Below are 16,355 nucleotides of genomic sequence, written 5' to 3' on the forward strand. Positions count from 1 at the left end.
TAACAAAACAATTAGAAGAGGAGGTGTTTACTTACTGGAAAAGGAGGCCGTACAAAGCTCCCTGGTTACATTGGACTTGTTTTTTTTTATAATGTTTGAAAATAGAATGGATAGAGATATTTGGATATATGTAATGAAAAAGACCTTATTACAATATATAAAAATATATAAAAAGAAATCTTAATGATAATTTCTAGTTATAGCTTTGATCTCTTCATACAGGAAAAATGTACCACAAGTCTAGTAACTGGTCAGCATGTTCTGCCAGGTCGAGACGTGTGCAATGATGGGTATCCTAGTTAGATTGTGTATAGAAACCATTGATTTAAAAAACAATACCTTGTATGTAAGCCAAAGTTATCCAATGATGTAATCAATTTTTTTTTACTGTATATATTCCTTGCCACTACCTTGCAAATTACACTCAGATACAATATCCTTGAGTTGTCTGTGTCTGTCTGTCACCCTCAGCCGAATCCTTGCCCACCTTCCAAGACCCCTGTCCCAATGGTCCCAGTGCTCTGGCTGAGCTGGTCCGTTACAACTTAGTTTACACCTATACATTTTTTAGGTAAGATTTTGGTATCCAATCCCTGTCATTTACCTTGTGAGGTTTGACACATGTGTTTGTATATTCACTCGATCCAAGTTGAAAAATTGTAAGACCCATGTTCCTGTCTCTAGAAAAACAATGCACTCAGGTTATACAATAATGGTAGATATGACTGTATTTTATTTTGAAACAGGGTCTCACTAGGTTGCCGAGAGTCTCACTACTTGCTGAGGCTGGCCTCTAATCTGCTTCCTGTCTCAGCCTCCCAAAGACTAGGATCACAGGCCTGCACCACCGGACCCATCTCTGATCTCTCTCTCTCTCTCTTTCTCCTTCTCTCGTACTGGGGATTGAATCCAGAGGAATTCTGCATCCAAACTACATCCTTAGCCCTATTTTACTTTTTATTTTGAAATAGAGTCTCACTAAGTTGCTGAGGGTCTCTCTGAGTTGCTGAGGCTGGCCTCAAATCTGTAACCCTCCTGTATCAGCCTCTCAAGTACTGCGCCACCACCCCGGTCCCACAATTTTTTTCTCTTCTTTTTTTTTTTTTTTTTTTTTTGTGTGTGGTACTGGAGATGGAAATCAGGGTCATTCTACCTCTGAGATTCACCCCCAGCCCTATTTTTTATTCTCCATTTTGAAAAAGGGTCTCACTGAGTTGCAAAGGGCCTCACTAAGTAGCTGAGGCTGTCTGTGAAACGCAATCCTCCTGTCTCAGTCTCCCAAATGCTGAGATTACAAGTGTGCACCACTATGCCCGGCTCCATTTTCTTGCTCCTAAGGACTGGGATTACAAGCATGCACCACCACACCAGTTTAATATGTATTTTTAATATCTACAGCATGCTTGGCATTGAGCAGGTACTCAAATTCACTGATAGTAGTAACACACTAAAGAAAAGCAGACTTTTGCTCAAGGAAAACAATTCTATTTTTCCAGAAAATATTGTCAGGCCAGAATGATAACCATAAAATGCCTTCATGTAGTGCTATGATATGGATATAGTTCATTTATTTTTTTCAGATTTAGAAATTATTTTGCTAAAATTATAAAAAAAACTTAATTGGAATGATCTAATAATTATAAAGAATTTATTTATTTTTGTGAGTCTGGGGATGGAACCCAGGGGCATTCGACCTCTGAGCTATACCCCCTGCCCTATTTTTTATTTTTTATTTTGCAACAGTGTCTCACTAAGTTGCAGAGGGCCTCACTAAGCAGCTGAGGCTGTCCGGGAACCACAATCCTCCCGTCTCAGCCTCCCGAATGATGGGATTACAAGTGTGCGCCACCACACCCGGCTTATAAAGAATTATTTAAAAGCTTGTTAACTAGGCACAATGGTGATAGCCTGTAGGCTGAGGCAGGAGGATTACAATTTCTTTTCTTTTTTGAAAGTAACAATATTTTATTTAACCCATTGTGTCCCAAGTATAGCAATTTGCTAGTATAAAAGCTGAGTTTACATTATTTTTCTTTGTACATTTTCAAAATTTTGTATGTATTTATATTAGTAACACCTCTCAATATGTATTAGTCACTTTTTTTTTTGGTGGTACTGGAGATTGAACCAGAGACATTCTACATTCCAAGCTACATTCCCAGCCCTATTTTGTTTTTATATTTTGAAACAGAATCTCACTAGGTTGATGAGTCTCACTACTTGCTGAGGCTGTCCTTGAACTTGTAGTCCTCCTGTCTCTATCTCCCAAATACTGGGATTACAGTGCCAGTACACTTGGCTGAATAGTCGCATTTCAGGGGCCAATACTCACATGAACCTCAATTGCAATGAAAAGGCACTGACTTGCACCTTGCCACTGTCTGGCACTTCTCCTTGTAGAGGAGTGTTGTGATCCTCTGCTAGTGTCCAAATTCTCTATTCCTTTTCTTATAGATTAGATCAAGACACACCATCAGCAGAATTTGCTCATTATCAAAGATTAAACTACGAGACCAGCACAATGCTGGGTACTAGATAAAGGGCAACATAGGCTGCTAGGAGGAGGTTAATTCACCATTCACCTAGACACCAACTTTGACAATAGGAGTGGTCAGTCTTTTTCTTCATAGCATTTAACACAAATACTAATTTCCTGGATTTCCTTACTTGTATTGTGTGTGCATCTGTTTCTTCCTTCTTCCATGAAGGAAGAAATTACATCTACCTGTTTGCCATTATATCCCCGGCAAATGCATGGGATATGTATCTGTTAAATTCATAACCATGTAGTGATTGTCAGCCTCAACCGGCTTGTCATCTTGTTACTGTGGTTTTTGTTTTTGTTTTTGTGTGTGTGTGTGTGTGTGTGTGTGTGTGTGTGTGTGTGTGTGTGTGTGGTACTGGGGTTCCTGGGAGCCCTTCTACCTCCGGGCTACACTCCCAGACATATTTTATAGGTTTTTTTATTTGGAAACAGGGTCCCAAGCCAGCATGGCTGGCTTCGAACCTGTGTGATCCTCCTGTCTCTGCCTCCCAAGCGCCGGGATTACAAGCGAGTGCCACCACCCCCGGCTTTGTTACTGTGTTTTCCAGTTAATGGAAAACATTCCACATTTTCTCAATAAAAGTAATAAGCACTGTGCCCTCTTCAAAACAGTTTCTCATAGTCGACTCCAACAATTAAAAAATAATTTAAAGTTCCCCACTAGTCAGAATCTTATTTTGTCTTCATCTACTTTCTTCTTCCAACACACAACAATATCAAGAGTGGTTGAGACACAAGTTAACAAGTGTAAAATGTAAGCCTTTCCATCATCCACTGAAGGAAAGAATAGAGAATACGGTTTCCTACTACAAAGTCAACAGAGACTTGGTACTTCAGAGCTCTGGAGACTTCAGAAGTGCCTTTGGCAATCCTTTTTTTTTCTTTCTGTGGTACTGATGGTGGAACCCAGAGGCTTTCTACCTCCGGGCTATACTCCCAGCCCTATTTTTTTTTTAATATTTTATTTTGAAACAGGGTCTCACTAAGTTGAAAGCCTCACTAAGTAGCTGAGGCTGGCTTCGAACCTGCGCGATCCTCCTGTCTCAGCCTCCCAAGGGCAGGGATTACAAGCGCGTACCACCATGCCCGGCTCTTGGCAATCCATTTTAAGTTAAACAACAGAAATATTAACATAGCTATGATAAAAGAAAACTTAAAACTGGCAAATGTACCAAGTTTTTTAAAAAGCCAAATAAAAGACCATGAGGCTATTTAAATAACAATTACTACAAATCAACAACCTGACTGGCAAATGTAAAAGTTCTTTTGAAGCTGGGCACAGTAGTGCAAGTCTGTAATTTCAGTACTTGGGAGACTGAGACAGGAGAATCATGGGTTCAAGACCATCTTCAGCAACTTACCAAGGTTCTCCACAACTTTTATTTGGAAACCGCGTTTCCAAATAAAAATATAATAAGGCTGGGGGTGTAGCTTGGCAGTAAATATCTTTGGGTTCAATCCTCAGTACCACATGATGAGGTAGAATTTTAGGAAAAGGACAAATTAGAAAGAAAAACTGCCACATGTGTAAGGCCAGGCTGGTGAATTGCTTACTCTGATCTGTAACTGTTTTGAGTTTTAGAGCCCATTTGCTCAACAAAAAAACAGGCCTTTTAAAGCACAATGGGCTAGCTTCACATCTGAAAGGCATGGTCTCATCTTGCACCTCTGACCAAGCCCCTTCCCATTTTGAATGCTTATAAAAAAAACCTGTAAAATCTCAGTAGGAGTGTCTCCTCCCCCTCCCCCTGTCTTCCCTCTCCTCTCCCCTCCCCCTTCAACTGCTCTTCCTCTCTTATCCCCTCCTTCCTCTGCTTCTCCCTTTCTCCCCCTCCCTCTCCCTCTCCCATCCCCCTCCTTGGCTGCCATTCTACCTCAAACTTGTATTCCTTACTTTCCTAAATAAAACCTCTGTCTTTTCTCTGATTGGTGGGTGCTGATATTCTTTTCACCATGGAAGTCAAGAACCCACAGAAATTATTGTGTTGACCCATGACACCATACACATAAAGTTGTTTTGAAAGTCACACTTACACCATTGAGAAGTAATCCTTTACATTCAGATAGTCTACTCTCTGAAAAAATGATATTTCCTGAAAGAGAAAATTAAAAAAGATATGTAAAGCAGGAAAACTGGGATGGGGATTTCACTTTGGTAGCTTGCTGCTTTCCATATCCAGGTACATAAAATGCCTTTATTAGGATATGTAATAATGTTGATCATTGTCAATCAAGTTATCCTAGGACTCAATATATACATTCCAGATATATTAAACTTTTTTTTTTTTCAGTACTGGGGATGGAACTGAGGGGCATTCTACCTCTGAACCATACCCCCAGTCCTATTTTTTATTCTTGATTTTGAAACAGGGTCTCACTGAGTTGCAAAGGGCCTCACTAGTTAGTAGCTGAGGCTATCAGCCTCCAAAATGCTGGGATTACAAACGTGCACCACCACACCCGGTTACTTAAACCTTTTTAAAGGAAGAAAATGACATAATTGGTATTTTTCAAATTAATTTTCTCTTTGACTTCACAAATCCTAATTACGTATTCAATAGTTTGTTACATTTTTGTTATTTTCCCCTTTAATTTTATATTTTCTTGTTTAGATTTCTTTTTATCTCTATCCTCATTTGGCTGTTGTCACTACAATATTCTTATTCTTCTTTTTCTTTTTTTTTTTTTTGCCTTGATCAAGGGGCTTTTTCTTTTATTTGTTTTTTTTTTTCTTTTTGGTGCACTGTATTCATACATCATAATGGGATTAAAAAGAAAAACTTTGTAGACATACATGCACACATCACCCAGTTAGACCCTACCTGATCCCTACCTCGTTCCCTCTCCATCCCTCCTTCCCATGCTTGGCTTAGTGGTTGACATCTAGTATTATAGCAATTTATCCAAAATTAACAATGATAATCTCACATAATAGTTTCATTTGTCTGATACCAAGCTTTTGATGACTTAAAGATAACATTTCAATATTTCTTTTTGATTTCTTTCTTACCAGAGAATATTTTTTCTTTTTTCTTTTTTTTAGGTGCAACTATCATACATTTATTTATTTTTCAGAAAAAATCTATCCTAATATGGAATATGGATTCTAGATACCCAAAATGATCTTGAAAAAAAACAAAGCTAGAAGATGTATATTTTCTGATTTCAAATGTTATAAAGCTACAATAATTAAAACAGTGTAGTACTGTTATAAAGGCAGATATACAAACCATTGGAGTTAAATAAAAGCCTAGAGATAAATTCTTCCATATATTGTCAAGTTATTTTTGACAAGGTTTTTATGAACATTTGGTGGAGGAAATAAAAATCTTTTACCTAAATATTGTTGGAAAATAATAATTACATGAAAAAGAATAAATTGGACCCTTACCTAACACATATACAAATATTAACTCAAAATAGGTAAAAGACCTAAATATAAATCTTAAGACTATAAACTTTTAGAAGAAAATCTGGGTCATAAAACCTCACTACATTATAATTGGCAGTGATTTCTTGGATATGATTTCAATGGCACAGGCAACAGAAGGGTAAACAAACCCCCTAAAAAGTAAAAAAATATTGTATATCCAAAGACAATTTAAACAGAATTAAGAGTTACTGATAGAATGGGATAAAATATTTCCAAATGCTATATCTGAAGGTATATTAATATTCCAAATAGAAATCCTAAAAATTAGTAACAATAATAGCAAACAATACAATTTAGAGATATGTAAAAGACTAACATAAATAATGAATCTCCACAGATAACCAGTCTTAGTTGTCTGTTGGATGGGAAATCTTGTTTCTCTGGTTCTGGTGTGTGTTACCTATTTCTTCTTTGAAGTTAATCTCCCTGACTATTTTCTCTAGTGCTGCTTTTGAAGACATAAATTCCTTCAGTTTCTGTTTGCCATAGAAGCTTCTTATTTCCCCATCTAATTTGATAGAAAGTTTTCCTGGGTAGGAAATTTTTGGCTGGAAGTTGTTTTCTTTCAGAGTTTGGAATATGTTACTCCAAGCCCTTCTGGCTCTCATGACTTGGTTTGGGAAGTCTGGAGTGATTCTAATTGGTTTGCCTCTGAATGTCACTTGGCCCTTTGTTTTTGTTGCCTTTAAGATTCTCTGCTTGGCTTCCACATTGGTCATTTTGACAATTATGTGGCGTGGGGATCCTCTTCTCCGATCCTGTCTAAAGGGAGTTCTATAAGTTTCCTAGACCTGTGTATCAACCTCTTGCTCTATGTTTGGAAAATTTTCTACTATTACTTCTTTGAAGAGATTATTGATCCCTTTGGTTTCACCTTCTTTTCCTTCCTCTATTCCAATTATTCTTAGGTTAGCTCTTTTAAAATGGGCCCATATTTCTTCAATGTCAGATTTCTGCTGTCGGATTTTTCTAAATTAGAAACTATGTGTCCATTTTTGGAGTGATCATCTTCTAAGAGCAAGATTCTATTCCCCATGTGGTCTAATCGGTTGTTTATACTTTGAATTGAGGCCTTTACTTCATTAATTGCATCCTTTATCTCCTTTTGGCTCTCTCTGAATTCTTTTCAAAACACCTCTATTATTTCTACAGTTATATACCTGATTTGATCTTCTAGAAATCTCTGAATTTCTGTTTTATCAGGTTCTGATGTTGTGGGGTTGTGGGCATTCATTGCTCCAGTGTTATTCCTCTTTCCCATGATTTTGGAAGTTTGTGCCTTCTCTGGGTTCTTCCCTTGGGTCACTATGACTTCACTTAAGGTGCTCTGGATCTCAAGTCTGTGGTATCTCAGTCACCACTACTCCTTTACTGGGTTGTGGCAGAGTCTCAGACCCAGGGAGACAATTGAGGCTGCTTTAGACCATGGAGGGTGCCAGGTTGGGCATTCTCCTATGTTGTGATATCTCTGCCACTGCCACTCCCCCACTGGGTCAAGTCCCTGGGAGTGCAGTACTGGGATTTTTCCTCTAGGGGCCGCAATTTAACTCACTGTTGTTGAGTGCGCTGATGGATCTGTAGTGGACTCGGTGAATTCGCTGCTGCTGCTGCCAGTTGCAATATGGAACTGCTGCCACGCCCTTGGCCAAGAGGCTGGCATATTTCTTCTCTGGTTTTGAGCTCCGCTCTGAGTCCCTGCAGGGTGTGCTGAGCCCAGTCACTGGGAGCTTTAGATGCTCCCTGTGTCAAAAAATCTGCCGAATTCTGCCCGGCTGTTCCGCAGCGGCTCACCTTGACTCGCTGTCTGCCGCTCCTCTCTGGAGCCTGGTCAGCTGTTAAGTGTTTTGGTCTGGTGCTGTTCAGTGAGCTCGCTGCTACCGTTGGCAAAATGGCGACGCTGCTGTGTTCTCTGCTGTGAGGCCGGCATATATCCTCTCTGGTTCTGATCTCTGTTTTGAGTCCCCCTCCTCTCTGGGGCCTGGAGCTGCAAGGGAAGATGGCGCCCACGGCGCTCCTCGCTACGGCTTGGGCCGCAGCACTGCGGTCTGGTTTCTTTCTGGTGTCTCATTTTTCCACCCCTCTTTTTCTCTGTCCCTTGTAATTATATTTTTTGTTTCTCTGCTGATGGTGTTTTCTGGCTATGAAAGGTGCTGACTTTGTGGTAATAGAGATTGGTTGTTAGCGGACTCGTAAGATGGTGATGGAGACATCACCATCTTCCCGGAAGTTATTATTCTTATTTTTCATTGATTTTCTGAGCTCAGAAGACCTTTTTTTTTTTTTTTTTTTTAACCTGTATTCTAATAATCTTGTCTCTGAGCCTTTTAAAATATCTTCTTTTTGGTACAGTTATTCCTATTGTTTGTTTCAAGTCAACGTGGAATGATTTGCTTGCACCTTTCCTCTGTTGTTTTGGTACTTTTTAAAAATGTTCCTCTGAGTATTGCATATGTTCTTGCCATTTCTTCCCTCTTAGGTATGTTTCATTTCAATCTTGAGTATTCTGCACAAGCTGTTTACAGATTGTATGTGATAGTAAAGGCCTAAAAGCATCAGCTCTACATTTTAAAGTATACTCCAGTGGAGAACTCCAATGGAGCAATGGAGGGGATTGAAGGGAGGGTGGGGGTAGAACTAATGAAGGAAACACTTCCATATGTAAATATACAAAATTATCAATGCCAATATTAATATCAGTAATGGGAAAAGGAAGGAAGTGGACAGAGAGTAGGGGAGCTCACCAAATGCTGGGTGCATTTCCGTCACTACCATTGTGAACTAACTTCGTTGTGATGTGAGGCTACAATGCACCAATAAAAGCATGCCTAAAAGATAAAGTATACTATATGCAACTCTTATATCTTTGGATTGCTTCTTGGAAGTCATGTGTTTATTCTTTAGAAGATCATTCATAGTTGGTTCTATCTATATGCTGATGAGAAGAGACTTCCCTATAAAAAGTCTTGGAGAAAAAAACTTATTCCTGAGATAAGATACTAGATAGTAAATGAACAACACAAAATGTGCAGTCTGTTTTAATAAAGACAAGGGCTGTGATGCTAATTAGATTAAAAATAAATCTAGTTCCCACCGGGCATGGTGGCGCACACTTGTAATCCCAGCATTTGGAAGCCTGAGACAGGAGGATCACAGTTCACAGCCAGCCTCAGCTACTCAGTGAGGCCCTCTGCAACTCAGTGAGACCCTGTTTCAAAATAAAGAATAAAAAAAAAATAGGGCTGGGGGTGTTGCTTGGAGGTAGAATGCCCCTGGGTTCCATCCCTAAGACTGAAAAAAAAAATCTAGTTCCCTATTCAAGTGAAATGAACTCCTTGTCAGCTCTACATCCATTTCCTATTGTGTGGCATCCTTATCTTCATGTACAATGATTAAAGGTAACTTTGCAAGGATGTTCTTGCTTACAATTAGGCTACAAAAGTTTTATGTTACCCCTAGTGAAATGTAATCATAGTCTCCAAGATTTGATCATTACTGTCTTATAAATAGTACTCAAGCTGTGCATGGTCATGCATGCCTGTAATCCCCATAGTTGGGATTTGAGATAGAAGGATCTCAGGTTCAAAGCAAACCTCAGCAATATAGCAAAACCATGTCCAAATAAAAAATAAAATAGTGCTGGGGGTTTGGTTCAGATATAGAATGCCCCTGTGTTTTATCTCCAGCACACACTACACACACACACACACACACACACACACACACACACACACACACAATTAAAACAAAATAAAACACAAACAAAAACATTGCTCAAGCCAGGCATGGTGGCACATACTTATAATCCCAGTACTTGGGAGGCTTAGACAGGAGGATCGCAGGTTCTTAGCTAGTCTCAGCTACTTAGTGAGGTCCTCCACAACTTAGTGAGACCCTGTTTCAAATTTAAGAATAAAAAATAGGGCTGGGGATATAGCTCAGAGATAGAATGCCCCTGGGTTCAACCCCCCAGTTCCACAAAAATGAAACAAAAAAAGAGCAGGGCATGGTGGTGGCGCACACTTGTAATCCTAGCATTTGGGAGGCAGAGACTAGAGGATCTTGGTTCTCAACAGCCTCAGCTATTTAGCGAGGCCCTTTGCAACTCTATGAGACCCTGTTTCAAAAAGTAAAAGACTAAAAAATAGGATTGTGGGTGTATCTTGGAGGTAGACTGCCCCTGGGTTCCATCCCTAGTACCAAAACAAAACAAAAAATAGTGCTCAGAGTTGGGTTTACAACTCAAACTACACACACACACGTATACAAAAAATAGCTTTCTTGTGGTACTGAGGAGTGAACCCAGGGGCATCCTACCTCAGAGACACACCCCCAGACCTTTTAAAATCTTTTGTTTTTGCTGTGTGTCGTGGTGCATGCTTGTAATCCCAGAATTCAGAGGCTGAGACAAGAGGATCGGGGTTCTCAGGGTTCTTGGACAGCCTCAGCTACTTAGTGAGGTCCTTTGCAACTCAGTGAGACCCTGTTTCAAAATAAAGAAATAAAATATAGGGCTGGGGGTGTAGCTTGAAGGTAGAATGCCCCTGTGTTCAATCCCTGTACCGCAAAAAAAAAAAAAAATCTTTTGTTTTTAAACAGGGTCTACTATGTTACTGAGAATCTATCTCTCTAGGTTGCTGAAGCTAGCTTCAAACCTGTGATCCTCCTGTCTCACCCTCCCAAACACTGGTATTACAGGCATGCGCTACCATGCACCCCGATTCATTTTGCTTTTAAAAGAACAAATAAAATTTGTACAAGATAAACTACAAAAATCAAATTGAGCATGAAAATATAATTTTTTTTGTCTCTTTGTGACACGAAGTCACACATAAATCCCAATACAACAATACTGGGAGACTTCAACACACCTTTCACAACACTAGACCGATATTCCAGACAAAGGGTCAGTAAAAATGCCTTAGAACTAAAGAACACCATTAACCAAATGAACCTGATGGACACATATAGAATATTTCACCCAACTACAGCAGAGTTTACATTTTTCTCAGCTGCTCACGGAACATTTTCCAAAATAGATCACATCCTGGGACACAAAATGAGCACTTGCAAATTCAAAAAATGTTATATACTTCCCTGTGTCATTTCAGACCATAATGGAACGAAACTAGAAATCAACTATAAGAAGACCCAGAGAAACAACATAAACATGTGGAGACTGAACACCACACTTCTGAATGAAGAATGGGTCATAGATGATGTAAGAGGTGAAGTCAATAAATTTTTAGAAACAAATGAAAATAAAGATACAACATATCAAAACCTCTGGGATACTTTGAAGGCAGTATTAAGAGGAAAATTTATAGCACTGAGTGCTCACATAAGAAAAACAGAAAATCTTCAAATAAATAACCTGTCATACTTCAAAGCCCTTGAAAAGCAGGAACAATTGAACCCCAAAGCCAGCAGAAGACAGAAAATTATTAAAATTAGAGCAGAAATGAACGAAATAGAAAATAAAAAAATACAGAAAATCAACAACACCAAAAGCTGGTTTCTTGAAAAAATTAACAAGACAGATAAACTACTAGCCAACCTAACTAAAAAAAAAAAAGAGAGAATGAACCCAAATTATGAAGATAAGAGATGAAAAAGGAGACATTACTACTGACAGTGTAGAAATCCAGAGGATTATCAGAAACTACTTTGAAAAACTCTACTCCAACAAAATGGAAAATATGGAGGAAATCGACAATTTTCTAGATAAATACAACCTTCCTAAACTGAGTCAAGAAGATATAGAACACTCAAACCAACCAATAACAAACAAAGAGATTGAAACAGCAATAAAGAGCTTACCATCAAAGAAAAGCCCAGGACCAGGAGGTTTTCCAAGTGAATTCTATAAAACCTTTATAGAAAAGCTAACCCCAATACTCCTCAAACTATTTCACGAAATAGAAAAAAAACTGGGACTCTCCCAAATATATTCTATGAAGCCAATATCACACTAATACCCAAGCCGAATAAAGACAGTTCAAGGAATGAAACTACAGTTCTCTGATGAACTTGGGTGCAAAACTATTAAACAAAATACTAGCAACACGCATTCAAAACCACATCAAGAAAATCATACACCATGACCAGGTAGGGTTCATCCCAGGGATGCAAGGCTGGTTCAACATATGAAAATCAATCCATGTAATTCACCATATAAACAGAATCAAAGACAAAATTCACATGATCATTTTGATAGACACTGAAAAAGCATTTGATAAAATTCAACATCCATTTATGATAAAAAACACTGCAGAGAATTGGAATAGAAGGAACATATCTCAACATTAATAAGGCAATCTACATTAAACCCACTGCCAACATCATATTAAATGGGGAAAAACTTCAAGAATTCTCCCTAAAAACAGGAACAAGATAAGGATGTCCACTATCACCACTTCTCTTCAATATAGTATTAGAGACTCTAGCCAGAGCAATAAGGCAAGAAAAGGAGGAGTACAAATAGGAAAAAAAGAACTCAAACTTCACTATTTGCAGATGACATGATACTTCATTTAGAAAACCCAACAAAATTAACCAAAAGGCTTATAGCACTGATCAACAAATTCAGCAAAGTATTTGGATACAAAATCAATCTTAAAAAATCAGAAGCTTTCCTGTACACCAACCATAAATCCACTGAAAAAGAAATTCAGAAAACACTTCCACTCAGGATCTCCCACAAAAAAATAAAATACTTAGTAATAAACTTGACCAAGGAGGTAAAAGATCTCTACAAAGAAAATTATACACTGGGAGTGGTGGTGCACACTTGTAATCCCCGCGCTTGGGAGGCAGAGACAGGAGGATCGCACAGGTTCGAAGCTAGCCACACTAGCTTAAGAGACGGTGTTTTCAAAAATAAAAAAAGTTTGGGAGTGAAGCCCGAAGGTAGAAGGGCTTCCAGGAACCCCAGTATCACCAAAAACAAAACAAAACAAAACAAAACAAAACAAAAAACCCCCTCAATTACATCATTTTCAGGGAAATGGATGGAACTGGAGAACATTATGCTAAGTGAGATGAGTCAGTCACAAAACTTAAGAAATCAGATGCTTTCCCTAATATGTCAAAGCTAAGGAGAAATGGGTCATAGGAGGAACTCTAGATGAAAAAGGAAATCCTACAGAGGAGCAAACAAGACAACCTAAATGAGGAGATGGGAGGGGGGAAGAAGAAAATTCTGTAAAACACACAATGTACTTAAACATATAGAACTCAACCACTAAGCCGAGAAAGGGAAGGAGGGATGGGGAGGGAATGGGGTGGGAATTGGGTTGGGGTTAAATCAGTGATGTGTACATGTATGTACACACAAGTTTTTTACCCCAATATGATGTTTGAATATAATGCACCAAAGAAAATTAAAAAAAGAAACTAAAAATAAAAAACCAAATAACTTGGTTTACCTGGCAAAAGCATATATAAAATCATAGTTTTAAAACACCTTTACATCATAGTAACTTCATATGTTGTGAAGTGGTTTTCTATAATCTTGACATTTTCTTCAGATAGCTAATTCTCCTGTTTAAGCTGGCATATAAGAGCTTTCAAAGACTTCAGTCTTTCTAGAGTTTGTTGTTCTTGTAGTGCAAGAAGAGTTATCTTTTAATATAGAGACTTTTTGCCAAAGATGTTATTTATGTCTTGTTTGCAGTAAATGTTCATTTGCAAAAGCTCTGCCCCATGCATTACATATATATATATAAGGAATCTTCCATATCTATGTCTTCTACTTCCATAGTTTCTTTTGGGGCAGGTATAAAAGAATTAACTATAGTCTTAGAATTTTCTGTGGGTACAAAAATGGTAATAACAGATTTTGATTTGTGCTTAATTCTTCAACTGTTTGATTAATTGTGCTGCATAAGAATGGATTTTCTTGTGCTCACATAATTTCCATAGAATTATTTGTAAAGTTTGGATTAGCAAGATGACTGGTAGTTATTTCAAGCACTTCCTGGGTTTCCAAAGACCGGGCATGGTGGTGCATGCTTGTAATCCCAGCAGTTGGGAGGCTGAGACAGGAGGATAGTGGTTCAAGGACAGCCTCAGCTACTTAGTGAGGCTCTTTGCAACTCAGAGAGACCCTGTTTCAAAATAAAGAAAAACTAGGGCTGGGGTGTAGCTTGGAGGTAGAATGCCCCTGAGTTCCATCCTCAGTTCTGCAAAAACAAAACAAAACAAAACAAAAAAAAACAAAAAAAACTTTCTGAATTTGAAGATACTGAATTAACTTGTAGAATTTTGATCCTCAAAAGATGTGTGAAAACCAGTTATTCCTACATCTTGGTTAACTGAAGTTTCTGTTGGTTTGAGGCCAGCCTCAGCAATGTAGTAAGACCCTGTTTCAAAATTAAAAAAATAAAAAGGGTGGAGCTCAAAGGTAGAATGCCCTTGGGTTCAACCTCCAGAACCAAAAAAAGAGGCTTTGGTCCTATATTAAAAGACTGATTTTATGAAAGTACATTTATTTATTAAAGTTAAATGTCTTACACATATTATTTTTATTTTCTATGACTCCCTGCTTTAACTGACTTTGGAGTTAACTGAACACTTCATTCCATGGTATCAAATAAAAGGCCACTATTGTATATGCTTGAAGAAGCTTTGTCTAGAAAGGGGAAGTGGGGGATAGAGGTTGCCACTTGAATTATATACAAGTGTAAAATGCTTGTGTTGTAATATTAATTAGAAAAGCAGTATACAAGCCAGGCCTAGTGGCACACACTTGTAATCCCAGCATTTGGGAGGCTGAGACCAGAGGATCATGGTTTGAAGACAGCCTCAGCTACTTAGTGAGGCCCTCTGCAACTCAGTGAGACCCGGTTTCAAAATAAAGAATAAAAAATAGCGCAGGGTCTGTAGCTCAAAGGTCGAATGCCCCTGTCTTTCCAAATGCTCTACCATAATAGATATAAGTATGCTTGTATATATTATTTAATATACTGCTCTTCTTTTCTTTTTTTTTTTTCCGGGTTTGGGGATGGAACCCCAAATGGATTGCAAAATTATGGGAAATACACACAATGGAATTCTATTAGGCTATAAAGAAGAACAAAATCATGTCATTTGCAAGAAGAAGGAAAGTCCTGGAGAGCATTATATTAAGTGAGATCAGCCAAGCACAGAAAGAGAAGGGATTTATGTTTCCTATAATATAACCAAACTAGGGCATTTGGAAAGACAACTGCAGTAGTTCCTCCCATTTTGTGTGTGCATGTCCTTTTACAGTGAGACTTTGCTATTTCTACCTAAGAGATAGATTCTATTTCAAGAACCTGTGAATTAGGGCTGGCTTTTTGACTTGTTTTGACCAAAATATGTGGCCAAATAGCTGGTAACTTTTGCTCTCACTGTATTAGAACAGGCTTGTCCTACTGTGCATGGGGGCTCAGGCCTGTAATCCCAGTACTTGGGAGGCTTAGACAGGAGGCTCACAGACAGGTTCAAGGTCAGTCTCAGCAACTTAATGAGGATTTGTTAAAAATAAGAGTGGTGACACTGGGGGTATAGCTTGGAGGTAGTATACTCCTGGGTTCAATCCTCAGTAAAACACACACACACACACACACACACACACACACACACACACACACACACATCTTACCCTGGGACTGCTACATGAAGGAGCTGATTTTAGACAGGAGGATAAGAGATCACATGGAACAGTGACAAGTGTTGATATTGAGGCCCCTTAGACTAAGTAGCCAGAGTGAGTACCACCCTCTGACATGTTATACAACTGTCTTTGAGCATTCAGTCCAGATGAGCTACCATCACCACAGCCACACAAGTGAGCCCAGATGAAACTAGTGGAACTGCCCAGCTACTCATAGCCCAGAGCGTTTATCTATAGAATCTATTGTTGCTAGAATCTATTAATTTGTGTGTGTGTGCATGTATGTATGTGTGGTACTGGGGGTGGAACCCAGGGGCTTTTCTACCTCTGGGCTACACTCCCAGACCTATTTTATATTTTATTTGGAAACAGGGTCTAACTAAGTTGCTGAAAGCCTTACTAAGTAGTTGAGGCTGGCTTCGAACCTGTGTGATCTTTGGATCTCAGCCTCCCAAGTGCTGGGATTACAATCGTGTGCCACCACGCCTGGCTGAAGCTATTAAATTTTACAATGGTTAACAAACTGTAATAGACAACAAACTATACTAGACAACAGAATTCTATAAAAAGTACTATAACAACAAAATTATATAAAAAAAGGTGTGCGAGAGAGAGAGAGAGAGAGAGAGAAGAGAGAGAGAGAGGGAGAGAGAGAGAGAGAGAAAGACAGGCTGGCTTTGTTTTTTTTTTCTTTTTGTGGTACTGCAGATGAAACCCAGGGGTATTCTACCTCCGAGTTA

General features: G+C 38.7%; 1 protein-coding gene across 1 annotated transcript in view; it reads right to left on the minus strand.

Annotated features, from left to right (window-relative positions):
* The window catches only part of CATSPERE (catsper channel auxiliary subunit epsilon), a gene marked incomplete at both ends in the record, with an annotated part of 177,838 nt that overhangs the window by 64,472 nt on the left and 97,011 nt on the right, over positions 1 to 16,355 (minus strand). The window contains one exon of the mRNA XM_080698694.1: positions 4,580 to 4,638. Within this exon, the coding sequence (XP_080554820.1) occupies positions 4,580 to 4,638 (59 nt within the window). The remainder of the gene's footprint in view (positions 1 to 4,579; positions 4,639 to 16,355) is intronic.

The sequence above is a fragment of the Muscardinus avellanarius genome (assembly GCF_963383645.1).
Source record: "Muscardinus avellanarius genome assembly, chromosome: 7".
Classification (NCBI taxonomy): Eukaryota; Metazoa; Chordata; class Mammalia; order Rodentia; family Gliridae; genus Muscardinus; species Muscardinus avellanarius.